The sequence below is a fragment of the Haemorhous mexicanus genome, chromosome 1, assembly GCF_027477595.1.
Source record: "Haemorhous mexicanus isolate bHaeMex1 chromosome 1, bHaeMex1.pri, whole genome shotgun sequence".
NCBI lineage: Eukaryota > Metazoa > Chordata > Aves > Passeriformes > Fringillidae > Haemorhous > Haemorhous mexicanus.
This window is the reverse complement of record NC_082341.1, coordinates 145,212,930-145,240,166: the sequence shown is the minus strand read 5'-3', so window position 1 is coordinate 145,240,166 and position 27,237 is coordinate 145,212,930. Positions and strand designations below refer to the sequence as shown.

Sequence of the window (27,237 nt, the reverse complement as noted above, 5' to 3'; positions counted from 1 at the left end):
TAGGTAAAAGATTTTAAAATACAATGTCAGTTTTGGGTAGGAGAAGGCCCTTAGAAATCTGAGTGCTACAGTTCCATTGAAGAAATGTATTTTGCGCCATTTCTCTGCTTTACATGAAGTTACATTTTTCTCTTGTACTCTTGAGTAGGGTTACCTACTCGACTTGACTAAACTACATATTTTTTTTCTTTTTAAAATTTTTAAGTTTTTCTTTTCTTTTTTTTCTTTTTTCTTTCTTTTTTTTTTTTTTGTTAAACTTAGAACACATTCAGCTTTGGGGACAAGCAGAAGCTCCAGTTTGGTTATCAGTGAGTGACTCACAGATCCCACACTGCTTTTTCTCAAAATGTGACTGCTAATTTCCATGTTCAGCTCCCAAATTGCCAGTTTCAGATGTTTTCCACTTCCATTATGAAAGATCTGCACGGTTCTAATTGCAGAGTTCAGTGTCACATAACAATGTCGCAAATGAGCTGTGTCACATTTTACTTAAAAATGTAGTAGATTAGATGGCTACAGTCTTCAGGTTTTGGCAGTAGTTTTTTAAATTTGTAGTTTATTTGGTAAGAGACACTTGTGCAATGTAGCTGCTCCCTGTTCTCCACTGAGTCCTGTTTCTTTTGAGTACGAGCTCTTCAAGATAGCATCACTGTCTCCTAGATCAAGCTATAAGCATCTTCCTTTTAACCAAACCTTGTACCTCTGGGATTTACAAGCTAAAATTTGTTTTTCAGATTATAACGAGATGTACATGCATTTATTTTGCTGCAGTTTGTAAAGTTTTTGAAAGATAAACTAATTGCTTATAGGACCTTGACTTTAGAATTCATGCAGTTATTGTTAGTGACGTGTCAAAACTCTGAACTGAATACATCCCATTGATTGAAACAGAAACTTTGAAATTTAAAATAAACTACATTTCTTGAACGAAACTAGGTAGCACATTCAGCATAGTAGGTATGAGTAATGGACATTCCAATGGAAAGTATTGAGAAACAGTCAATGGAAACAGTCTGCCTTTAGATGATGATGATGATGATTATTATTATTACTACTTTACCAGTTTGAAAAATTTGTGTTCCAGGTTACTGATAACCTGTGACTGCTTTTAATCACTTTATCAGCTTAAGTGCTGGTGTCACATATTCAGCCTCAAGTTCCATTGTGATTCTGTGTGACACAAGTTTGTGTCTGATTAGTTTTTGTTAATCTGCTTTGAAGAGAAATACAGACAATCTCACCCCAGCACTGAAATCCATCCTGCATTCCTCGAGCATGTGTGCTGATAACTTCAAACATGAACTTTATTATTAGACCATGGAAATGCAGCTCACAAAGGAGCTGAAGGGGGATGGTTAGCAGTGACCAGCTCCAGGTGACCTCAGAGAGAAGTGGGTGGGGAGTGCTGGCCGGAGGTGAAGCTTTCAGGCTGTCTGCTGCAGGCTGGTGGGGACTGAGTTGTGTGCTCTGCTCATGCTGCTCTGTGTGCAGTACAAAACCGGGGCTTTGTGGAGGAATGAAAATGAATCAATATTTAGAGGCTTTACAGCTGGCAAAATTGATACACTGCATAAGACAAGAAGACATATAAAGCCTTCCCTCCCTAGAAAACATTTATGCTGAGGAAACTCAGAAACTGTTGAAGAAGTGTTTGCTAAAGGGAGACATCAGGCCTAGGGAATCAGTGTCTGAATCAGCCCACACCACAGGCAAACTCTCAGGAAAAGAAGATGAGGATAAGTAAGGGAAGATTTTTGGTGTTACACAGAAGCAGGGGATGGCCTAGGAATATAATCTCCATTATGTGCGTAAGCTTCAGAAGTGCTGAAATCAAGAGTGGAGCCCCTGGTGCAGATGGGAAGGAGGAAGTGTCCACAGGGGCTGCCACTGCTCCAGCCAAGACTTGTGCTGGGTTTTCCCCTGCCATTTCTCAACTTCAAGACATTTTTAGTGGTGAGTTACGTTTTTTGAAGTCTGATGTAAATAACACAGTGTGGCTAATCACTGTGACCTATTCAAGTTGTCAAACCCATGAGGTTTCACAAACTGCATGCTTGCATGGCTTCCTGAGAAGAGCTTATTTAGTCCTATTTTCTCCTGTTTGATGGGGCCAGGACCGCAAATCTCTTGCCTTGACAAAAAAATTCTCTTAACTATATAAAATTGCTTATTGCAAGGTACTTTGAAGGTACTGCCTTCATTTGTTGAGTTGTGATGGTGCTTCTATCCCTCCTTAACATAGCTTCACCTTTCCTATAAAAGCAGCTGCAAATTTAAAAGCACACTGTGAAGTATTCTTTATATTTTTAAATGCAGTTGTTGATCTTTTTAATCCAGCCTGTTTGTACCCTACTGAAAACTCAAACTTGCAGTCTGGTTGCTTACTAGCTACATTTTAGGGCCAATTGCTAAGGTGCTCCTTTCAGGTAAACTTTATCTCAAAGATGTGTTTGTCTTCTGGATCTTTCTGAAGTTATTCTTTTGAAATATTCCTTCTTGTATTCCACATAAAAAGTATAATAAGTGCAATATATTTTAAAAAGGATTTAAAAACAGCCCCTTATGATTTAAATCCAAGCCTGTCTCTTTAAGAGATGAATAGACAATTCACTGAATTCAGTGGAATTACTTTAAAACAGCAGAAAATGGGAAGCTGAGTGTAGTCTCACTACAGTGTGAGAAATGGCGAAAGCATTAAGGAGATTTTTATTCTCAGAAGGTGTTTATTTTGACTAATTTCTATCTTCTCCTAGAGGTGGAGATCTGATGCTTTTGGCAGATCACGAGGTTTACTATTTCACATCCATTTCAGCATGGGGGAAAGCAGATCATATTAATGGATAATACTTGTCCGAGCGTAGTAACAGATGTTTCTGTAGCAAATGTAGTGGAAACACTGACAAGCAGGAGTGTTGACTGGTTTTTGGTTTATGCCCAGATTAAAGCTGCTGAAAGGATCATGTGACGTGTCTTCATAGATGGTCTGATTCATAAATTCTTTTCTTTGGGTCTTAGTTTTGATGATGGCACCAGCAGCTCATCTCATTCTTACACAGAGCTTCACTGTAAGGCACGCACTTGGCTTGAGTTTAGAGGAAATTTGATCTCTCACATAAAGCCTAGCAGGCAAATTCTGGTATTATGGTAGAGGACACTGTGCTTTTCTCCTGCAAAGGGGAATTCCTTGATCAAGTGTCTTCAATGAGGTTCGGGTATGTTGTTCCTTTTACTTTCGTATTGTAAACCTACACATCCTGTCCTCATTCCTGTAGTAACAAAGAGCTTTCCTCAAGCTTGCTGGCTTCCCCTCCGTGGTCTTTGTCTTCCCTCCTAGGAAACAGTTTGAATATGTCAGAAGAGTCCCAGTTCCTCAGAAAGGCATCTGGCCAAGAACCTGACCAAGTTGGGCTGCAGTATTTCTCTCATTAAAAGCCTGCTTCTTCCCCCCAAAAAAGTCATCTGTGAGCAGTAACAAAGCATTCATTGTGGAGTCTGGGGACTTGGCAGAAGCACAAATAAATGAAGTGCTTTTTTGGAAGCTATGTTGCCTGTCTTGCAGATCAAAAAATAAACCCAAACTATTTCAATGTGTATCAGTGGATTAATTCATTTGATTGCCACTTCCCTTCCTTGTCTCTTTGTGGGGAGGGGCACTCCGGAGATTGGAATTTTAATTGCCTGACCGCAGTTTCTTATTAGTGGTGCAGCAAAAGGGTATGGATCATTAATTAGTACTGAATATAAGGATCTCTGAAGTTGAGCTATAGCATCAAACAAATGAGTTTAGACAACTCCTGACTAAACTTACAGTCTATAAGTAAACTGAGTTAAAAGAATGAAACTATTAGATTTTTTTTCTGAGTCCCTGCATGTTGTTTTCTGTGTTTGCAGTATTCTGGTGGTCTTAAAAATTGTGGCATTTTTATATAAATACCTATTTAATATTTGTATATATGTTAGACATATGTATATACTCCGAAGATATATATGTGTGTATACATGCCTATAAAATAGTTATTCATAATTCAAAGTTGTTATTCAATGGCATGCCTTATTTATTTTTAATAAATGTTTTGAGGTTTTAATTAATTAGGTAGTTTCATAGGCAATATATAAACCCAGTGGTTTTTAGTCGCTTTCTTTTTCAGTCAGTACTTGAATTTGTGCCACTGTATCAGAAAGAAAATCCAGCTCTTGAGTGTAATGCTCTGAAAACAGAGTATTATCCACTTTATTACTTTAATGTCCAATAGACTGTATCATTTTTCTGGTTTTAAAACTTGACGATGGAGGTGAGTTGTATAACTGCAATTTAACTTTGCTGTATCTGTGATTCTCAGATAGTGCAATGTGGAATAGGAATATGTCTGTAATAGATACTGGTATCAACTTGTTTTCTGCTATGTGGATTAAGAAGGGGCTAGCGTACAGGCTGCAGAATGTATAAGTGTGAGGTCATCCTAAATTGCTATGTATGTAGTAGGGTTGCTGGTGCATTGTTATAAAACAGCATGTTCTGCAGTATTTGCACCCAGAATTTAGAGGTAAATAGGAAATAATTGCTGATAAAACTTATGAGTCATCTGAACAATGTGTGCCTGATCTCAGCTAAATTCATAAACTGGGCTTTGGTTATGGACATGTAATTACAGATGTTGGTGAAGTAAATGGAAAGCAGTGGCACTGAAGTTTAAATAATAACAAAAAATTATATAAATTGATCAAGTTCTGCCACCTGTTCCGCTCCCATATTATATTTGTGCTTTTATATGTATCCATTTGAGGGCTTTTAAAATATGAATCACACCTGAATATGCAACAGCCATAAAGTCTGGGCTGTAAAACCCAGCAGAATTCAGCCATGAATACAGAAACCTGTGCTTGCGTTTATTAGGAAGTGGGATGTTACTAGTAGAAGCTAGAAAAATGCTGCTGCTTTTTTCCCAGAAAGCATATATTTACTTCATTTTGTCCTTCTGCTGTGGAATTTCATATGAAGATGGTGTTAGCAGTTTATCCGTGCATTAATAGCTCTTTATTCATATCCCTGGGGCTGAGCAACCATCCTCTGTAGAGATGCAGTAGAAACTAGGTGTCTATGAGTTCAGAAGTTGGAAGGAATTTTCATAGGATGCACTTCCTCAAGGTAGTTTTCTTGGCTTTTGCTGTGTTTGAGACTCAGTTTCTGGAAAGAGGATTGTGTTTCTGCTCTCCCCCTACTCCTGCTTCCTTTTTCATGGGATTTTGTGAAATACTGCAGCTGTCTGCCATGAATTCACCGGTACATCACATAGAAACTTGGCTTTTGGGACATGGAAAGGCTGCCTCTTTTCTTCTTTCCCGTCTCTGGGGAATTAAATTCACATTTTGTGTTTTGCTTAAGTTTCCAGCCAAAGTTTTTACCTCAGCTTCCTTCCTCCCCCTGCCCCTCTCCCCTTCTCTTAACTAAAATATGCTAGGGTTGAATGCATATAACTGCAGCTGGAAAAGGACAAAAATAGCACAGATGAAATAGCTACTGTATTGCGACCTGGACCTTTATTTGGAATCACATGTGCTGGCATGTCTTTGTACCAGTTTAAAAACTGACTGGATTAATTTTTTCAACAGAGCAATCATTAATCTCTAATTTTAAAGGGAACAAAATTTTGTTTGAAGTTGAACGTGATTTTCACAGCTTCAGCTGTTCCGCCCATGGAAATTAATGACAAGGTCATGTTCATTCAGTGTTAACAGGAATAGATTCAGCACATCTGTATCTGTTCTGTTCTTGGCTTCCCTAAGGCTATGAGTACATCCAAACGGAGATGGCAGCTGCTGAAACCAGTATCTCTATGACACTGGCAACAACTGCTTGTTTTCAGCACCTTTTGAAAATCATGTAATTTTTGGAGTCCGCAAAGATGAGCACCGGTTTGAGGAGTTAGGTGGCACAGGTTTTTAGATAATGGACTTTAGGTACATATCTAAAAAGTTTTTAAAAATCAATCTCAACTCTTTTTGCCTGAAATAGTTTCTGGAAGCCTGGCGGAATTCTGTGCCAACTCTTTCCTGAGAAGGGAACAAACTAATTTAAGAATATACTCAGAATATGATCAGACAAGGAACTAAAAACATCAGTGTTCAGTGGACAGCCTTTCTGATAAATCACAAATGGTCCTTCCCAAAAAGGAATATCCCATCACCTAAACAGAGAAATCCTTGTGATTGAAATTAACATATTTTTTTAAAAAGAATAAAATGAACAATGGCAAGATGGCACTAAGGTGTTTTAGAGACAAAGAGCAATAGGTGCTCAGAAAGCCTGGACTCTGGATTTGTACTGGTTTCTCTCCTGGTAAAATTTTTATGAAGTGCCTTGAAATAGTGCTGCTGAAGCTAATCAGCTGATCTGTAGTTTTGATAGTAGGAACACTGCTGTTCTTCTCCACTCTTCTGAATACTTCTCTTGCTTTCATTTTGAACTCAAAAATTTCAGTTGGCTTTCCCTAATTTAACATCCTTCACCATAATGCCCTTTTGTAATTTACCCACCTTTTTGTTATTCAGTCATTCCCAGCTTCTTCAGCTGAGCTGGCACGATGATCTGCACCATTTCCTTGAAATGTTCTCCCACAGCATTTTAATAACTCCCCCATGCAAGTTCACAGTGCCCAGGCCCTTTCAGGTCATGTCACTGCTGTTTGAGTTGTGGAGACAATCAAGTGGCAGCAGCCACAGCTGTGTGCTGGGGAAATATTGGGTGGACCAGGGCACTTAAATGGGATGTCTTGTCTGAGTTCCATCAGGTTTGTGAAGGGGAAGGAGGCTTTGACTGGCAGATTTGCCAAGCACATCAATAGCAAAAGCAACTGTGAACTTAAACTACCAAAATAATTAAAAAAACAAGAGAAAAATGTTGCAGTATTTGCCTGCATAAAGAGGGGAATATGAAACATACGTGTAAAAGAGGTATAATGCAGTAAGATAGTTTAATATAGTAAGATAATTTCAGATTCCTACATTCACTTTTCTTATCCCTTCTGGAAAAAAGCCTGGAAGAGGCTGAGATCTAATCTGACACCTTTACTCTCATATAAGGCTCAAACTCCATTTTATTTCCCCAAGAGAAGGCTAAGAAGTGATTGTTTTTTGTTTGCTCCATATATATATGTATATGTACAAGTAGATTAGACAAAACTGCTTCCCAGCAAGCAGAAATAGTTGTTGAGGTTAGTGGTGGGACACTGACAAGTGTGAACCAGAAGCAAGATGTGAGTTGGAATCACTGGAAGTACTGCTGGGACAATTTAGATAGGGGAATAATAGGTTTACTGTCACTTGGCTGAATGTCTTTCTTTAAACATCTCTGTACCTCACACAGCTCATGGCTTCTCTGTGAAGCAATTGTTGCATGACTGCTTACCCACTGTCACAGAAAGGTAGGATGGCTCTGCTGGCCCTACACTGCATGACTGTATGTTCTTAATTTGCCTGTTCTGTTCTTCTCCCTCATTTTACTCATAGCACCATACTGACACTGGCAGCAGGCACATCTTCATCTTCTGTATTTGCACAGCTTCCCGTGCTGGGATGCTTGGTGAGCAGAATTAATGGACAGCATCGAGGGTTAACACCAGTCCAGAGAACTCACACGAGCATGCAGGTCCAGAATATTCATTTATTTATTGTTTTCCATCTCTTTTTCTCTCTTCCATAGTGAAATACATGAGAGAAGCAACCCCCTATGTGAAGAAGGGCTCCCCCGTGTCAGAGATCGGGTGGGAGACGCCTCCCCCCGAATCTCCGCGCCTGGGCTGCGCCTCTGCTGAGCCGATGGTGCAGCTTTCGCTCTCCATCCACAGGGACAGGAAGACAATTCCCCTCAAGATGTGCTACGTGACACGCAACCTGACGGTGCCAGACCCCGAAAACAGGTGAGTGGGGGTTTGCCTGGGGCTGGGATTTCCCTTTCACCTTGAGTGGTTGCTGTCATGTTCTGCACTGGGGTTGGTGAGCAGGAGCGGGGCTCTGGCCACACGCAGCGACCCAGCAAGGGGAGCGAGCACGCTTTGGGAAGGGTGGGTGGTGGTGTCTGAGCCATGTGAAGTGTGGCTCAGCTTTTGGGTTATGCTAGAGGAACCTCGATGCAGTAATCCAGCACTTTTGTTGGAAATAAAATCTCAGGGGGTTGTTTTCATCATGATTAAGTGTCTGCTTTTGAAGGAGAAGACACTGTACACACTAATTGGTTACATCCTCCAGGCTGCCTAAATAGGATTCCACTAAATTGCATTTTCTTTCCTTTTTTAAATGAATATTGTTTTAAGAGTGGTCTGGTTTGAGTATTCAGTTCTGGACATTAAAGTCAAGAAGAGGAGAAAAGTTCCACTTACAAGGCATTAATGGGGAGTTTTTGTGACTTGTGTTTTTCTTAATGTTAAAAATAGGATGAGGTTTTACCAGTCCTTATTTATAACATATGTGGAACAGCTGCACTGCACCAGCACACTCCCTGATCCCTTCTCTAACAGCTGCTAATAAAAAAGAGAGCAGTCAAGTCAGTGATACAGACTAATTCTCCATCCAAATAATGGCCTTTTCATTTCTCTGCAGTGCTCAGAACCTGGTGTAATGCCTTTGATTCTCAGCATTTACATATAGGCATAAACAAAAGTTACATTTTCATTTGCAGAAAAGGATAAGGAGAAGTGGGGAGAGAAGAAAGTGGCTTGGGAAGGATGTAATCTCTGTAATCGCTTGCACTGCAATTCAGAAACTTTGTTAGTATCTGTATTGTTTTCCATCTCTCCTTTTTATATTTGTCTGACCTTTTAATTTTCCCCCTCCATGCTTTATTGTTTAGTATGGCTTTACTTTGCCTTGGCTCTTCATCTCTCGTAGTGGTTGGCGCCATAGTCAGTGTAACTGACTGCTGCAGAAGTGCAGTTGTAAACCAGAAATAACCCTAGCAGTCCTTCTCAGTTTAGATCAAGATGTTTATTGATATTGGCCACTCTTTTTTCCACATATGCCTGCATAGTTTAAGGTTTGACAGCTGTATCACTTGTATGAGAGTTCGTCTTTCTCTCTGCCATGGTGTGTATTTTAAAAATACTCATACAGGTCACATTTTTTGAATCAGTACAATGTAATGATACTTTGCCTGCATTGACTTTATTTTCTCATATTTTTCCCCCTTTCTTTTTTGATTTTTTTGTAGTTTTCACCTTCTGTCCCTCTCCTGGCCCTCCTGGTTTGAGAGCCAGGACTGACTCAGAGGGACACACACTCATTGCTCATGATGCCTCAGCAATGGAGCTAACTTTTTTGAAGTATACTACATGTGTGTGTTTTCTTCAGTGTTACTAGGAAGTAATGTGTGGGAGAGTCATATTGCTTATCATGGTTTTCATTTTGTGTTGCTGTCATTTCCTGTGGAAAGAGTGACTTCTGATTTTTTACTGTCGTCCAGCACGGTGCAGTCTAAGATGGATTTTTCCATCCAAGCAGGCAGTACCTCACCATCGTGCTAGCTGCTGTCATAGTAGCACCCCATAGATTAGCATCTTCACTGGTTTCAGTGTTTTATAACAATTCTGAACACTAGAACTCATATTTCCCAATATTAATGCTATTACAATGCAGTGACCCTTTTTTACTGGAATGCCTTCCAAGATAGTAATCCGATTCCAGAACAATAATTTTGTCTTCACTCACAGCAGGGCCTAAGCCACATCCTTACATTCTTACAACACTTCTGTTTCATAACCCAGTGACCTGACACACATAGGTTTTGTAAATGATGGTGTCACTCTGCTGGATGGCTTTAAGAGAGCTCTGCTGGCAGGATGCCAAAGCATATGTTGGCCATTAAAGGGCTCTTTTGGACTATAACGCAGCTAATTTTCATTTAAGAGCAAGTGTGGGCATGGAAAGGCTGAGTTTTCCAGTGCAGTAATTTCTTCAGTGCAGGCTGGGTATAATGTTAGCAGCCTTCTGGGACTAGGATGAACTGATTTGATGTCCTGCATGAGAAGATACCTATGTAAAGGGACCCCAAAGGAAATACTTGCTTGTTGGCACTGAATTATCTCCAGTTCTTAGAAAGCTGCAGTGAAATGTGGATTTAATGGGCATGGAGGAGTATTTTTTTTCCCATTAGAGCTGGTAGCCCTGCACAGGACTTTATTTTTTCTCATGGAAGACTGACCCCAGTTCAGAGTTTCTCAAGTCTGTGTCTACTGTCAGATGGTTTGGTGAACTTGTTATTTTGGAGCTGAAGTGATGTCTGATGCTTTTAGAGCCAGCAGTTCTCAGATGTCTCCTTCACCTGATCTGCCTGTGGGTGCATTCTGGAGGAGATCTTTTCTGTTACCTGATAAAAAAAGCTGTAAGATACCAAGGAGTAGATCCTTAATACAAACCAGTACAAAAATTAGTGTGTAGGATTTTTTTTAGTAATAAAAGCATGGCAACAGGAGAAAAGATGTAGAGCATCTATGCCATTTTTCTCTAGGTGCAAAACTTTTTTTATTTTAGGCTGGAAGAAACTGGTTAAATAATTGCTTGTTAAATCAGTTGTTTGCTGTGTTTTCACTGATAAGTGACCTTTTTGGTGGCAGCAGTAAAGGTTAATGTCAGGCCTCACTGAGGAGCATCCCCTCCCAATGAAGGAACATGTGGAAATGACCATGGCTGGTAATGCCAATAAACAGAAAATCTTGTGCAGTGTAGAAAGCTTTTCATCAATTTCTGTGATGATATTATGGAACAGGAGAAAAAAAAGGTCTCTCAGGTGAATTTTTTTCTGTTGGTGCTTTTAAAATCTTGGGATAGAATACAAAGGTACTTCTGTACACAGCACAGGAGACAAGACATTCCCTGGAGAATTGAGACAATGCTATGTGGATGGAAAAGGTTTTCTCATCTGCTCTTGATGTGACCCTAAAATTCTGCTTGCACATCTTTCAGCCAAACCCAGGAGGTGTGGGCCTGATCCTGCCAGTACTTGATGTGCACACATCGTGTTCTTCAGTGTCAGGAGTCCAGAGCAGTGTGATCCTCACAGGGAACTTCAGCATGGTCCAGCCTTAATGACTGGGTTATTCATTGGCAGGATTTGGCCCTCTGATGGGAAAGGTTTGCTTTGGTCTGGAAGCTAAGAAAAATGGACTGAGATGGATTCCTATCGCTGTCCATTTCAGGATTGGACTAATTACAATCAGAAGATAAAACTGAGCAGGTACATTCTATAGGTGTGTGTTGGGTTTGCATGGCCAGGTTCTGGTAGCAGAGGAGCTACAGAGGTGGCTTCTGTGAGAAGCTGTCAGGAACTTCCTCTGTGTCTCACAGTGCCAATGCCAGCCAGCTCCAAGGTGGCCCCACTGCTGGTCAAAGCTGAGCTAATTAGGAATCATAGTAACACCTCTGTGATAACATATTTAAAAAGGAAAATAGGAAAGTTCCTTTGCAGATGTAATTGTGGCCAGATAAGATTGGAGTGAGAATATATGAGAGAACGAGCCCTGCAGCTACCCAGGTCAGTGAGGAAGGAGGGACAGGAGGTGCTCCAGGTGCCTGAGCAGAGATTCCCCTGCAGCCCGTGGTGCAGCCCATGGTGCTGCAGCTGTGTCCCTGCAGCCCATGGAGGATCACAGGGATGCAGAGATCCACCTGCAGCTCATGGAGGAGCCCATGCCAGAGCAGGTGGATGCCCAGAATAGTCTGTGGTGGGAAACCTCTTGTGTGGGAAATCTGTGCAGAAGCAGGTTCCTGGCAGGTACCTGTGGAGGAAGGAGCCCATGCTGGAGCAGGTTTGGTGGCAGGACTTGTGGGGGATCCATGCAGGAGCAGCCTGCTTCTGAAGGACTGCACCCTGTGGAAAGGGCCACATTGAGCAGTTCATGAAGATCTGCAGCCCATGGGATGGACTCACATTGGAGAAGTTCATGAAGAACTGCATGAGAGGAGCCCCACACTGGAGCAAAGGAAGGACTCCTCTCCCTGAACAGCAGCAGAAACAACCTGTGATGAACTGTGTAACCCTCATTGTCTGTCTCCCTGTGCCACTGGAGGGGGGAGTAGGTAGAGCCTGGGAAGGAAGGGGGTGGGGGGGAGATGGTGTTTTTAAGATTTATTTTACTTCTCAGTAATCTCAGTGATTTTGTAAGGAATACATTCACTTAATTTCCTGAAGTTGGAGCCTCTTTTGTCTGTGATGATACTTGGTGAGTGATTGCTCCTGGTCCTTATCTCACCTTAGGAACCTGTTATATTTTCTATTCCCTCTCCACTAGTGGAGGGGAGTGATAGAGTAACTTTGGTGGGTGCCTAGAATTGAGGGTCAGCCCACTACAAGATGTCAGAGGAACTGGCTGGTATCCAGTCATTCTGGACTCTGCACAGTGAGCTGCATCTGAGAATTGCCTGAGCTTCCCAAGACATCAAGGAGGTGCAGAACAGGACAAACTAAGACCTGTTTACTCCAAAGGCAGCTACAGATTCAAGCAGCTTCATTACTTTGAGGTGTTTTTGTTTGTTTGATTTTTTTTTTTTGCATTGAGAAATACTGATAATACTGAAATACTTCACTGAGCAAAGTATTCACAAGATCTGTTGCAAAGCCATTGCTCCCCAAACTTCCTTTTGCACACATTTTAAATTAATAATTTCTTCCTACATTATTTAATAGCAGCAATGTCAGTAATGCACAGTAATAGTGTCCATGATATTTAACATTTTGAACTGTAGTTGGTGTATAAGTAACTCATGCAGCATGAAATAACAGTGTGATTCTAAAATGGCACTTCAAAATCTTAAATATAAAACAAATTCTAGTGAATTTGCATGTATTTACTTTTGTTACAATAAAACATGAAAACAAAAGTTGAAGCTTTTTTAAGAAAAAAACTGAATTTCAAAGAGATTTAATATGACATAGTAGAAACAAGTCCTTGCATCGAAAAATTTGAGTCATGAATGCTCACAACAAATATAAGGCATAAGCAGAAGATTGTAAAATTGCAGTAAAAAGACAAGGTGAGGGAATAAAAGACCAACAAGCAGCTCCTGTACCTCTTCATGTTCCTGCTCATATAACTTAAGGGGAACTGAGGGGATAGGGAGGCAAGTATTAGGCAACAGAGAAGGTTCTGGATATCTCCATGAAAGCATGGTCTGGCTCATGCCCCCAACCTGCCTCTCTCCTGTTTAGAGAACAGGACCATGCCTTGGTTCTGCCAGGTATCAGCAGGCCCTGGTGTGCAGAGCAGATGCTGATTCTCCTCCAAGAGCAGTGTGCCTTAGGGGTGCACCTTTGCAGCCTGGGGCTTTTCTCTGCTGTTGGGGGAATGGTTTCCCTGAGTCACTTTTGTTGGGGGCTCTGCCCCAAAGTGACCAGAGAACCAGAGTGAGTTACAGCTGCTCTTGGAGAGCACAGGTCACACTTGCTGTGTTTTCTGCCTCTTAGGGGGTAGTTTGACAGCACTGAGCATAGTCAGTGGCACTGGCAGTAGCAAGCCCAGGTGGGGTTAGTGCTGGGCAAAGGCTGAGCCCTGCACCAAGGAGTAAGGGGTGATGGCCCATTTCCAGCACTGTGCTGGCACTGTTGACACGCTGGAGCTGTGTCACTCCTGGGTGGACATCCACAGCTCTGTGGGGCTTCCTGGGGAGGTGGGAATTTTTTTTCCCTAGTGCACAGTACAGATTTAGCTGGATTGGGCTTTGGTTTAGAAAACTGGGGCCGTTTTTCTGTTCCTGTATGTTGTAGGTAGGCAGGGAAAGACAAAGAATTTATGTCTGCGTGGGGGATAGAGCATAGATAAAGATATAGAATGGGCACATTACCAGCATTAAAAGTCACCCTCCACATCTCCTCAAGGACTTTGTGCTTTGCTCCTTGTGTTGTTATTGAGCTGCTGTCTGGCTGTAGAACCTCTGTGAAATGCAGAGACCATACTTAATTCATGGTGTTGTTGTGAGCTACAGCTTGAGATCCTTGGATGAAAGGCACATAGCACTTAATTATCATTATTGGTACAGACATGTTGTACTGTATGAATATCAATAAGTCCTTTGAAGAAGTCATTGAGCATGCTTGAGTCAGTCTGATTTATATCAAGAATTTTTGTTAGCATTTGTTTTTTTTTTCCTGGTGGGCTTTGTTTATTATCTCCTTAGATTACTATATCAACAATCCAACATTAAAGTAAAGCAACTTGAAAGAGTATAATTCAAATCCAGAAAAGAACAAAAGTGCCAATAATCAGGGTGAAACTCTGGTTGACTCTCCCCTCATCCTTAAATCACCCTGTTGTACTATCACAGTGTGCTTGGTCTCTTACAGCCTTGCCTACAAAAGGCTGTGAATTTAAAGTCATGATGAAAATGTGTTTTTAACCTTAGCTTCCAGCTATTTTACTGTAATGGATCCAAATCCAGCATTTGTGTGAAGTTGGATGTCCCTTGTTGTGTTCCTGTTCTGTAACTGCTAATCTTCTTACAAAATCTGTTCTTTATGGGAAGGGATGCACAAGTAGGCAGCACCTGAGGTTTATCTACTGTTTCCTCTTTCAAGCTGAGAGGATTTAGGTAATTTAGTTAAAAAGGCATTGGCTACATCCCCTTCAGTACACTGAGGGTAGGAGAGGGAAGAATTTGGGGTATGGGCCACAGGAGTGGAGTAGTGGGATGGGTCATGGGGAAGGCCTCCTCTTCCTCCTCGATACACTGCATGGCTGTGGGACCCTTCTCAGTAGCCAGGGTCAGTGCATTCAGGGCTAGGGTTGTCACATGAGGGTGTGTAATACTGCATTTTTTCTCTCATAACAGTGTTTTGGGGGCAAGTCATTAACTGCTACAATTAATACATTAACTGATAGATTTAATAATTAATGGTTCTATAACTGGTTGTCTGATGGTTCTCTGTCATCTACATCATTTGCTTTTTGGGCAGCCCTTAATTACTGATGCATTTTGTAAGCTGCAGTCATCTATCGTGATCAGGGGCAGTTTTCTAAACCTGTAGGAGCTGGAGCTCTGAAGCCTCTAGACAGAAATGGTGATTTTTAAATTTGTTTTTCATTATGGGAAATAGTTGTTTTCTATCATTTGTGACTCCCCACAAGCCAAACAGTTTTAGTCTGGGTCATACCAATTTTTCTATTAGCCTCAATTTTTTCCTCGTCTTTCTTGAAAGGCCACTGAGATCAGACACTCCTGTAGGACTATCCCTCCCATAAAGATGAGCATTTCTGCCTTTTTGAGACAAATCATGAAACTAAAGTGAACTTCATTACTTCTTTTTTTCATGGTTTAATTCTTGTTCTGTTAAATCATGTTAAAATAGGTTTCTAATGTCCTAAAGGCTGGCTGTAGTCTCTGGGCAATGGTGAGAGCTGAATTACTGGGGATGCACCAGGATCTGGGGACACAGTAGAAACCCCTGAGTTTTCCTGCAGGGTGTTTGAGATACCAGTGTAGAACTGGATTGTTACAGCATGTTGTGACTGACCTTCAGTCTCTGCAGGTCCTGGTGGATCTGGGACTAGGCATGTCTCATTTTCTTGAAAAAGAAGTTTAATCTTTTCTCCTGGTGTAATGGCATGGGGCTTTCTCCCTTCCCCATCCTTCCGGGCCATACAGGTGAGCTCCTGGTGTCCTTCCCATCTCCAGCATAAATCAAATAGGAATGGGTAAACCTCTTGCATGTGTGACTCAAAAGCAGTGTCTGTGCATGCATGCATGTGTGTGACTATAAATAAAACTTTATGGATGTCTGTGTGTATGTGTGAGCTGGGCTGAACATGACCTGACAGGAATGAAATGGGTCACTGTGAGCTGGGTGGTGAGGAAGGATGTGAGTGATGAGGAGGTGGCAGTAACTAAGGCTGGAAGAGAGCTTTCACCTGGATATTTGATTAACAAGCTTTTAATCAAAGTCTTTATTTCCTGTGAAAATATTTAAATAATGGTAAAAAAAATCCCCATATGCTGGTGGGTTTTTGTATTGCATGTTGGGTTTTTTTCAGCCATTGCTTCAGTTAGGGGAATTTTGAAAAAGACAAAGAATTTGGAGTTTTCCAATCAGCTTCAGCTGAGAAATGGAAATAAGAGCAAAGGAACTGGAAATTAATCAGGTGAAGGGAAACAGAAAAAAAAGGAACTGCCTTGAGAAATGGATGGAGGGAAGAGAGGAGCACAAATTAAGAAAAAGTGATTAAAGAAGAAGCCAACCAGCAAGGCAGAGCAACAAACCCAGAGAGTGAAGACTGGAGCAGACTTTACTTAACAAACACTTTCATAAAAAAGAAAAAAACTAAACCTCTGAAAAGATGGAGAAAGAGAGATGCTCCAAGAAATGTGTCACAGATTCTTGATCATGGAAGCCAAAAAGTAGATCTATAACATAATGAGACATTGAGACACACCCTGCTAGATAAGATACACCTGCCATTTCTCTCTTCCAGCAAGACTTTCTTCTGTGACAAGTCATCCACAAGACAGAGCTGATCTGTCAGCAGCCCTACTAATTTTCCCTGTTTCCATATCAGTTTTCACCCACGCTTGTGGATCACGTCTTTTTCTTTCCCCTGGGTCCTACTACAGCACTTCCTAACAGCAAGAGTGGCATTCCTTTCACAAGACATCTAATTCATCTCCAAACCCAAGATCTCTTACTTATGCAGCAGCATGAGACCCTCCACCTGCTTCTCAGTTGGAAGGGGTCATTTACCACTACTACCAGCTGCAGTTATGTGCTCTTTGCCAAGCCCAGATGCAGTTCCAGCTGCAGAAGGTTTGCTTTGCTGCTGCTGCTTTGAGTCTGGCTGTGGGCTTGCTTCAGGGAAAACAGCTGCTTCTGGGAGCTCTGGTCAGTGTATTGAATATACCAATCACATTTTCTGTTCTTAAAATTTCAGCATCTTCTAAAGTTAAATCAAATTCCTGACATCTCTATGAAATAATGCTGTTTGTGGGTTTTTTTCCCAAATAATTTACCCCAAATGCTCCTTGAAACAGCACTTTTGCCATTGTTTCATGCTGAATCTGCTGTGAAGAAGGCTGAACTCTATATTCCTTGATTACCAATATTCAGTACAATTACAACCAGAATATAAAAGAAAAAAAAAATCAAGAAAGTAAAATATAAGAGATCTTTTGGGCACTGTGGTGTAAGAGTCCTGCTCTTTAATATCCATATACATTTAAAAACTATTCAGATCTTTTGTGTTTGCTCTGGGTGGAGAAAGCAGTGTGTGATGTCTCTGCAGATTGGTCAGCATCTGCATGCAGTGGTGTGAGCAAGTCCATTGCAGAACCAAATCCTTTCTTTACTTGCATGTGACACAGCTCCTCTGATATCCCTGGTATTAAAGCCCAGCTGGTGGCAAATAGAAATGAAATCAACTGTGACAGCTCATTAGTGATATATACACCCTCTTGTTGGACATCAGTCTAGTCCAGCTCCCAGGAAAGTATCTACATACTTTTAGCACTGTTTTTAGCACTGTAAGCTGAAAGTCACCAAGTAACTGTTAATACAGCGAGTACTTTTCTGACAGCAAGGGGACCGAGAGCCTTTCACATAGAAAAATTCAACTTGATTACCAAGGAGTGCTTGCTTGGTAAAATTGCTTTCACCTCCATTTAGGTTCATCAAAAGAAGATGCTTCTTCAGAGTATGCTGGGGAATTCACTGCAAGCCTAACAGTCCCTCTCTGGAATATTTTCCTTGCAGACTAAGCCCAAAGTTTCCATTGCTTAATTTTAATGTATTCTGTTCCTAGTTCATCTCCTGATACAGCATGTAGAATTCAAAAGAACCTTAACAGTTTTTAAAAATTTACTCCTCTATAACAAAACCTACAATTTTTAAAATATAAATCAGGTTGTGTTCTTCTAAATCCTCCCCTTTTCCTGGAAAGGCTCCTATGTTTGTACACTCAGAAAAAACAAAATTATTTACTGTGGTTTCATGTGCAGACAGTGATGGAGGAGAAGTGCAGAGTGAACAGTTTGGCCTTTGATTCATCTTTAAGTTTGCAAAGTCAATGACAGACTGTTTTGTTCCTCTCTGTGCCAGTGCAAAATCAAAGTAGTGTGATGGACTTGAATAACTCTGGCTCCAGCTTATCATTAACTTCAAGGGATTGACTCCACACTTTAATCAGTCACTGAATACATAATCTGACCCAGGAAGAGTCATGAAGTGTAACTCAGGGCCTGATTTGGTCCTGAGCCAGTGCTGGTGGCAGAAGTACTTTCAAGAGTTTTGATAAAAGGTATTTCTTAGATAATGAACACTCCTACAGAAAGAAGCTTTATCAAATGCAGAATGAGTATGGTCTACCAAACATTTGCTTTCAACTTCTTCTGATCCTCTGTGAAGTAGAAAATCTGATGAAGAGAGGAAGGGAGTTTTCCTCTTATGTGCCAGGTTACAGCATTTGGAAGCACTGGGTTTTGTGTCACCCCTGTGTTCTGCGGGTGGAAAAGGGGATGCTGGAAACATCCTCAGCTCACTGAGGGTCTTTGAGAAGGAGAGAGAAAATTACTCTTTTATTATAAGGTTTGCCAAATGATCTCTGAGAAAATGTGATATCATTCATATGCATTGCCAAGCTGGAGAGATGCCGCACATCTTGGCAGTCATCTAGAGCTAACATATAATTCCTTTGGGTTGGTATGGGCTTTATCAGAAACAGCTCCATATGCAGTATTTACATAACTGTGGTGGAGTGTGAGAATAAACACAGCTGTGGCATTGCCCTAAATATTTCAATTCAGTGGGGAATTAAGGGAACTTTATCACTGAACTGCAGATAAACAGAAGTCAGTAAGAGGTGGTCAGTTTAGCCAAGGAACAAATCAAAACTATAATGGCTAGACTGCTGGAAACATTTAAGTGCTTTAGTCTTGGAGTTTACTAAGGTCACTGGTATTTTCTTCTTTTCAGAAAGTATGGAAATGCCATCAGTCAGCTGCTATACAGAAAGCATCATCCAGTTGGACTGGTGAATCAAAGCAGCGTGGGCTGCAAGGCAGAAAAGGAAAGAGTTTATAGGGATGCAGCACTTTCAGCATCTGATTGCAGTCAGAGCCCATGGGTTTCCGGGAAGATTTAAAGTCTATTTTAGTATCTCCATCCCAGTTGACTGTGGAGGCAGGAGTCCTGGGTTTTTGGTGGAAATCTGCAAGCTTGGTTTCCTAAGGTTTTCTAGTCCAGATCTTACTGCAGTCGCCAGTAGCAGAATTCAGACAGTTGAGGATTTAGACTTTGGGGTGCGTAAATAAAACTTGGCCTATGGAGTAGCTTGCTAAGGAATGATGCCTGCAGATATATTTCTGGAAGTGGACAGGTGCTGTGGATAAAAAGAATAATTTTCAGCACAGTCAAAGCAGCATCCTGTTGTGAACTAAGTTTTGAGAAGTGTAAGTAGTATTGTCCAGTCATTTTGTTACTCAGCTCATGGAGCAAGGAAGACTTTCTGCAATTGGTAGTGCATCATCATCACACTTTGGTGACTGACAGGCATTCCCAAACTAGCTCTGTTACAAGTCACTGAGGGATGAGTATTTTTGCAAGCATGGCTCAGTATGTGTATGCATATGTATATTAGAATTTAGACTTTGATATCACATTTGAATATGTAGATATTAGAAAGAATATGCATGGTTTAGAACCCCTTAAACAGAACTGTTGACAACTATCTAAATGCTCATTATTTTAGGAGATAGAACTCTTGTAGAAATACTTAAATAGCGCCATCAAGAAAAATACACTTTGATGAAGGCCCACATACTAAAATACCTGTTTGTATGTTAATCCACTTCTTTGAAGGAAGAATTTACCAACTGGAGGTAAACAAGTTGCCATTTGGAAGCTCTTTCAGCTCTCAGTAATTTATTTTCAATTCAAAACCTGCTACAACTCTAACTTATAAAGAAATTACACAAGTTTTCTGCTGCTCCTTTGCAACTGAAAAAGCAGCACTTTCTTCTGATTCTTCAGAGTCTGTGTTCAGCACTTTGTTTACTGCATGATGTGCAGCAAGTTTGTAGGTGGAAGTCCCCATGTAGAAACCACAGGCTTTGTAAAGAGCATTGTTTCACACAATCTGTGTGGTGTGTTAACATTTTTCAAATGCAGCACAGTACTGCTGTGTTGTCCAAATAACTTTTGTTTTTAAAAGAAGTATTAAAATGGGAGACAGAGGATTGAGAATCCTGATTGCTGCTCCTGGCCTGTTCCCTGCCTTGTCTGGGTTCTTCACTTTTCCGTTCTTTTGTTGGTGGAGTGAGGATGCTGTCACTGACCTCATTTGTGAAATGCTGTAAGATCCCCTGCCAAAAACTGTTCTGTAAGTAATAAACAACATTTCACTGGTTACCACAATGTATTTTGAAAATCCAAGCCTGTCTAGCTTGGTTTTGGTGGTGGTTGCCTACAAGAATACACTCCAACTGCAGTTCAGAGTGACAGTGGGACTCAGCAGTGGGTCTCTCAGCAGAGAGCTGTGTTTGTGATGGAAAGACAGACTGGAGTATGGTAGCTGTGCATGACTGTACTGACCTGTAGACACAAATGGCTAAAATCTAACCAGTGAAGGAGATGGCTGTGTCTAGCAGTTCAGAAAAGATGGGAGTGTGATTTGGAACGTGCCTATCTATAAATACAGTTTCCTGGTTCACAAGACTGCCATCATGTGTCAAGGAATTTTACTTTGGTACTTTGAAAATGAAAATTTGGTGTATCCTGGAGTGGCTAAATAAGAACATTAATTTTCAGATAGTGCTGAACTGCAGCAGCTTTACTGAGGAAACATGCATTACTCTGTTGGCTCAGTGCTTCCTGAAAAATCAAGCCACTTTGTAAGGTATCCAGTGATTTAAGACCCTGAACAGTTCAGCTGCTGAGCTTGGAAAATCATGACCTTTTCTATATTTAGAACAGTGTCTACGTGGAAACCTCTCCTTCTCAAAATGGACAAACTTGAAATCAGGGATCCTTCCTCTCTGAGCCCCAGAGAGCTGTGCAGATCAAGTCACCCTCTGTTCTGGATTCTGCTCTGGTTTAACCAAATAATTAAAACCTTTTAATTGTTAGTTAAGCTCCAAATTGCTGGATTTTGTAATTGCACAACAAATATTTGCATTAGAGTTCTGTTTTGAACTTCAACCTGAATAAATTCCACTGAACTAATTAATTTTCTGCTGCAGAAAGGAGTCATTGTGTGTCCCAGAGGCTGGGCAGCCATATACAGGACAGAAGTACATGCTTAGGCTCAGATCCCAGGTTGAATTTGGGAGGGTAACATTTGGGGCTGTCACTGTACTTTTATAATAAAAAGCACAAATGTGATACAGAGTTGAGTGATGGGCAATGACCAGGGCTTTGTTTTATAATTGCTACATAAAGATGAAACAGGCTATTACTTTGTGGGTTATTTACCAGATGTTCAAGTAAAATGGCCCACAAAGCTATAAAGAGCACACAAAGCCCCACTAATAACTAATAACTTCACTAAGAACAGAGCTGAAATAGCTGCAGCTGCCCGTCAAAGCACTTCTGTTGTTGTTAGCGAAGGTGTTGGCACAGGTCCCATTACCGCAATGAACAGGATTCATTTTCCTAAAAACTGTGTTCTGTTGTACTTTCAAACCACAGTGGAAACCCACAGGATAGTCCACCAGGAATGTTTTCTTTGAAACAAAATTCATTTCCTTCTACAGGAGTTTGAAAGTCTGTAAAAGGTGCCTGCCAGCAGCAATCACATAATTGTTAGCACTTTCTTGTTGCCACTGTTAGCAGGCTCTAAATGGAGCATTGAGGATGCTGGTAACTCCTGGAGAAAGCCAGTTGTGCTAGGCCTCTGTTAATGTGTAGTGGTATCACTGAAACCACAGAACAATCCTAGGAAAATTCCTCTGTTTGGGATGAAGATGATTTTCATTTATCTCTGGATGGATTAAATAAACACACTGAAAAACTCTGGATGTGCCATGATAACCAGCTAAGGAAAGCAGCAGCTTGTGCCTGGCTTCTCCACAGTCACCTTCCATGCAGTCTGTGGTTCTGGGCAGTGTCCATGTCAGTGAATGTATATTCTAAACTGTTTTTGACATGCTGTATGTGGGGTTGCATCTGTATGTGGGGTTGCATTGGCAGCACTGGCAAATCCCTTTCTCAAGGATGTTATCATAATGCCAGTAGAGACCTGGCTTCAGTTAAGATGATCCTACTCTGTTCAGGTGTTTTAAAGGTAAGTTTTTTAGTGCTAGGTCTCAATAGTATTATCCTTTTTAACTCATTGCATTCACTAAATGAAGTAATAAATTTAACTTCCTGTTAGCATATGAATGAATGAACATAATGTTTTTCCCCCCATTTTTCTAGAATTATTGAAGTTCATTCACCTGATGCCAAGCACACCGTGGTGCTCAGGAGTAAGGATTCAGCTACAGCCCAGGCCTGGTTCAATGCCATCCACTCCAGTGTCAATGAGCTCATCCCCAGGGTGATTGCAGAGGTCAGAGACCAGCTGGGTAAAACAGGGATTGCTGGAAGTCGAGAGATTAGGCATCTAGGCTGGCTTGCAGAAAAGGTAATGAAAACACTCTTTATTTTCATTTCTAAGCTCTCTATCTCTTATTCTCTGTTCCTGAACTCAGCCTTGTCTGGAAGCAGAGAGACTAAATGAGATTCTGAGGTTTGATTTACCTTTCCTTGAAGACCTTTCTTTTCTTGACGTGCTAATTTTTGTGCTTTAAAAAATCAAGCAGAAAACTATAATGTCCCCATAGTCTTTGCTTCTACATGCCAATTAACAAAGACTTTCCTGGGAGATCAAAAAGTCTCATACCAGGTTCAAGGATGGGACATGAGTCACAAAGACTGACACCAGCCCTTGAGTTCACCTGCTGTTACAACTCCCATCATGTATATGAGTTGTCACCTTTGACTCCCAGCTTGGGCAGTACTCACTTGGTCCATAAGCCACGCCTCTGCTGTGCCTGGCCTCTGGAGCTGGGCATGATCTGGAGCCTCCCATAAAGGCTGGGAAATTGTTCTTTAATTGTAACCCTGCATTTGAGCTGAGCATCTTATCAGGCTGAGCTTGCAATTGCAGCTCTTGCCCATCTTTCAAAGTTTGAGTCTTAAAATGTTTCATGCACAAAGAAAAGCTGGTGTTCTGTTTGAGAGTAGTTTGGGATCTGTTGACCTGTGGAAAGACAATCCATGAATGCACAGGGGTGGTATCTGTATTAGATTATCTGGTTTTAAATCAGTAGTCTCAGAATTCATTTTAGGCACTGATAACTGAGGAGTGTGGATTTGCTATGGTAGCAGTGTTAGAATTGTGCCTAGAAATAATTCCCATCCATCTGCTGCCTGGCAGCCATTCAGAGCATCACTGCCCCTCCAGCTGGGGGGTGTGCAAAAATGGCCACTGTGTGCACACTGCCCTTTCAACCTGTGCATCCAGCACAGATGTGCAAAACTGACTGTAACTGCCCTGAAAAAAAAATACTGTATGTTTGATCTCTTTTTGGGATTTTGTAGATGAAAATACAGAATCCACAGACACAGGTGCAGTATTTCTATCTAGTGTCCTTTAAAAAGGCACACCATTAATTTTTAGCAAAACATGGGTCACTCTGTCACCATTTTTAGCAAAACATGGGTCACTTGCAGTGACACAAAGTTTGCCAAGCCTTTCAGGCAGATTTTGTATCTTTCCCTGTCCCTCCCTCCAAGCTTGCAGAATGGGGACAACAGCACAACTCTTTGGCTTAGTGCTGTAGAAAATGTAAAAGTTTGGGGGAATAATTTGGGATTAGAACACCAAAGGATTGGTAAGTAAATTTTAGCAGTATTAGACTATACAGCCATGGGATCTTTAATCTTGTTTTTGTACTATACTTATAAAAAGCTGAGCATAAGGGGCTTTCCCTGTTGCAGATTGCTTTCCTCTGAAAGGGTGTCTGTTCTGTAGTAGATCATCTTAAGTGGACACATGGCTCCTGGTTTATGAATTTCCTCTTCTTACAATTAATAAACAATATCCCATTTAAATACTTCTCTCTCCTTTTTCCTGTCTTTTTTTTTTTTCTTTTTATTTCTTCTTTTCTCTTTCCCCTTATGGGCTGAAATCTTATTTTGTATTACTCAATATGGACCATTTTGAGGTCTTTCTAAATTTAGTGGTGAAACTTGTTTTGCCTTTGTTAGGGTCATGCTGTGGCTCTGTGCATGTTCCAGTGTATTTATGGTGGCTGTTACCAAGAATTAGCCATGAGAGATTTGCAGTGACATTGTTGGTGAAAAGGCAACTTGTTTTTTTTCACTAAAAACCATCCAGAACTGTGCAGTAGTAACAGAGTGATGTCAAAAGTTCCCACTTTTCTCTCGTGTGTAAGACCTGTTGAAAAGTAGAGAAAATCCCTGCATGTGGCAAAATGGGATGTGAAATTCTCTTTATTTTCTTAGTGGACTGTGGGCTGTATAGCCTGGATGAAAGAGATTACCTGCATATCCTGTGTATATGCCAGCTGTTTGTATATTGTTTCAGAGGTATCAAGGCAGCTGAGGGACATGCCAACCAGAGATGCTCCTTGTGAGCAAACCTGGGTTTGTTAGTGGGAAGAAATTAAATCCTACAGTGATTTGTGGAAGTGCCCGTGTGAACCAGTGTAGTTCTTTGACTCTGCCTGGATCCCAGGTGCCTACCAAAGGTGGTGTATCACTCCCCCTCTTCAGCTGGAAGGAGAGAGAAAACAAAAGGCTTGTGACTTGAGATAAGGGTAGGGAAGTATAATTCACCAAATACCGTCATGAGCTAAACAGACTCAACTTGGGGAAAATTAACTGAATTTATAATCAAACAAACCAGAGTAGGGTAATGAGAAAATAAAACCAAATCTTAAAAAAAAAACTAACTTTCCCCTACCCCTCCCTTCTTCCCTTTTGGTTTTCTCTACCTTTCTTCCCTCCCTGTGGCACAAGTGGACCAGAATGGGGTTTTGGTCAATTCATCACATCTTGTTTCTGCTGCTCCTTCCTCCAGGAACTTCTCCCACATGAGTCCTTCCCACGGGCAGCAGTTCCTCACAAGCTGCTCCACCGTGGTCCCCAGCAGCATCACAGGTCCTGCCTGCTCCAGGGTGGACACCTCTCTCCACAGGGCCACCAGTCCTGCCAGGAGCCAGCTCCAGCATGAGCGTCCCACAGGGTCACAAAAGCATCTTAGACTGTAACTTTGGAGACAGTTTTTATTATGTTACTTACATAGCAAATCCTTAAAGTGAATTCTCAGCAAAATGGGAAGACTGTGAGCTGAATTCCTCTGCTTGTTTGGGGAATGCTAAATGTAATCCCATAGAAATTTCACTGTAATTTGCTGTGATTACTCTGTGCTTCAATTAAGCTATTTCCTGGTTTGATATTTTTTATATGACTCTGCTCTAAACTTAGCTCTAAACTTCAACTTACATGACATTACAAAAATAGATTCATTAGGGGAGCCTCCCTCAGGTGGTTAACATTAAAATAAATAGTAGGTTATCTAAGATATATAAGCCATTGCATGCTAACAGGATTCTACTACCTTAACTGAACTTCCCTGTGAAGAAAGCACTGCTAAACTTGTGGTCTTCAACCTGAAACTGCCATTTTGCAATTGCACCTTCAGGTTCCTGCTGGTCTGTGAGGGTCTGTCTGCTGGTAAATAGAGAATCTGCATCACTTTAAGAAAGCAAATGTTCTCTGTGGCCTTCTTACAGGCAAGGAGAAAAACAGCCACAAGCAATCATTAGAGATGCCATCTTCCCTGTGTTATTAAGGAAGTAGCCTTGTCCTGACCTTGGCCTTATGAGGAAGGTTTCTAAAGCTGACCAAGGATTAGGGAGTTGTATTAGTCACCAGCCTCCTAAAACTTCTCTGTAACTAAGAGAAATACCAAGTGCTGGTTTGTAATGAGGTGTGTGCACTCCTCGTCACTTTTTGCTTCCTGTATTTGTCTTTTCCCTTCAGCAAGACCTGTGCATTTAACAGCCATGCAAAGCAGGAGGGAATAGTTACATGTGGGTTTTAATCTTTCCAGGTCTCGTCTTTTTATAATGTTCCCTGTAAAGACACTTGAGCAACCAAATAAAAATAAAGAAGTTAGTAATGTCATCTAAATTGAGGAGCTTTTCCAAATGTGTAGTGTTTCTGGAAGAGCAGAAATCCTTGTAAAAATGTCTTCCCCAGCTTTCCTTCCCCCCTCTTTTTAATACTAATGCACATCCCATGACTTTACAGAGGAGCTGAAACAGGCATGGTTGCTCTTCTCCTTACACTTACCCATCTACCACTGAGTTCCTTCATGAGGAGCAAATTCTGCTCTGAAGAGCTAAAACACTGAGGAAATGGTGGTTTATTTTATCACTCTGTAACATTTGCTGCAGTACAGAAAAATACTGTTGGCGAAAGCTTCATCTAAATTTTTTCTTCTTTAATGCAAACACAAAAAGGTGTTCTGGCAAAAGGGGCTTTGTGAAGGTAGCTTTTGCCAATTCAGCAGTCAGCCACACAAGCAAAAGCATGACTGGCTTCAGGGGCAGCTGAAACTGCAGCCAGGCGCCAGCATCAGGCTGGGTCAGTTAAGAAAAAACAAAACTAAATAAAACCCTGTGCATCTCTCTCTGTCCTCAGTGTGCCAGTGATACTTTTCATGTAGGCTTGGAAGAAAGAAAAAGCACTTCTGCAGCCAGAGCCTGTTCTCCTTTCTGGATGTCAAATGTTTTACAGGCAGTGGACTTCTTAAAATTATCTGAAAGCTCCTTTGAGAAACTTAAAAATAGGAATTTCTGCAAGTTGTCTTTTAGAATGTTAATTTTTGAAGCTGCAGAAAAAGTGACCTTATGGGCTTTTCTCGCTAGATCTTAACCCCAGCACTTGGTGCCTGTTCACGTTCTGCCTGTGCAGGGTGAGGGTGTTGCTGCTTCCCCAAATCTGGTGTGGGTTTCAGAGGGGGGAAAAGACCTGAGGGGAAATAGCCAAAGCAGCATGGTGAACCAGAGTTGTTTTTCAGCTCCTGACACTATCTCTGAAATGAAAAGTGTGTTAATATATTACAGGCTGTTCAGTCTCCTCAAACCTTAGATAACCATATCATTGTGTTAGTGCTGAAGTGCAAGGCATGTCACAGCAGAGTGATCTTCAGTATCGAGCTGTATATTGCAGTATTACATTTATCTCCCTGCTCTCACTCT

General features: G+C 41.1%; 1 protein-coding gene across 1 annotated transcript in view; it reads left to right on the top strand.

Moving 5' to 3' along the window:
• Positions 1–27,237, top strand: part of SNTB1 (syntrophin beta 1) — a 113,852-nt gene that overhangs the window by 48,774 nt on the left and 37,841 nt on the right. The window contains exons 2-3 of the mRNA XM_059866112.1: positions 7,700–7,916; positions 22,379–22,586. Of these exons, the coding sequence (XP_059722095.1) occupies positions 7,700–7,916; positions 22,379–22,586 (425 nt within the window). The remainder of the gene's footprint in view (positions 1–7,699; positions 7,917–22,378; positions 22,587–27,237) is intronic.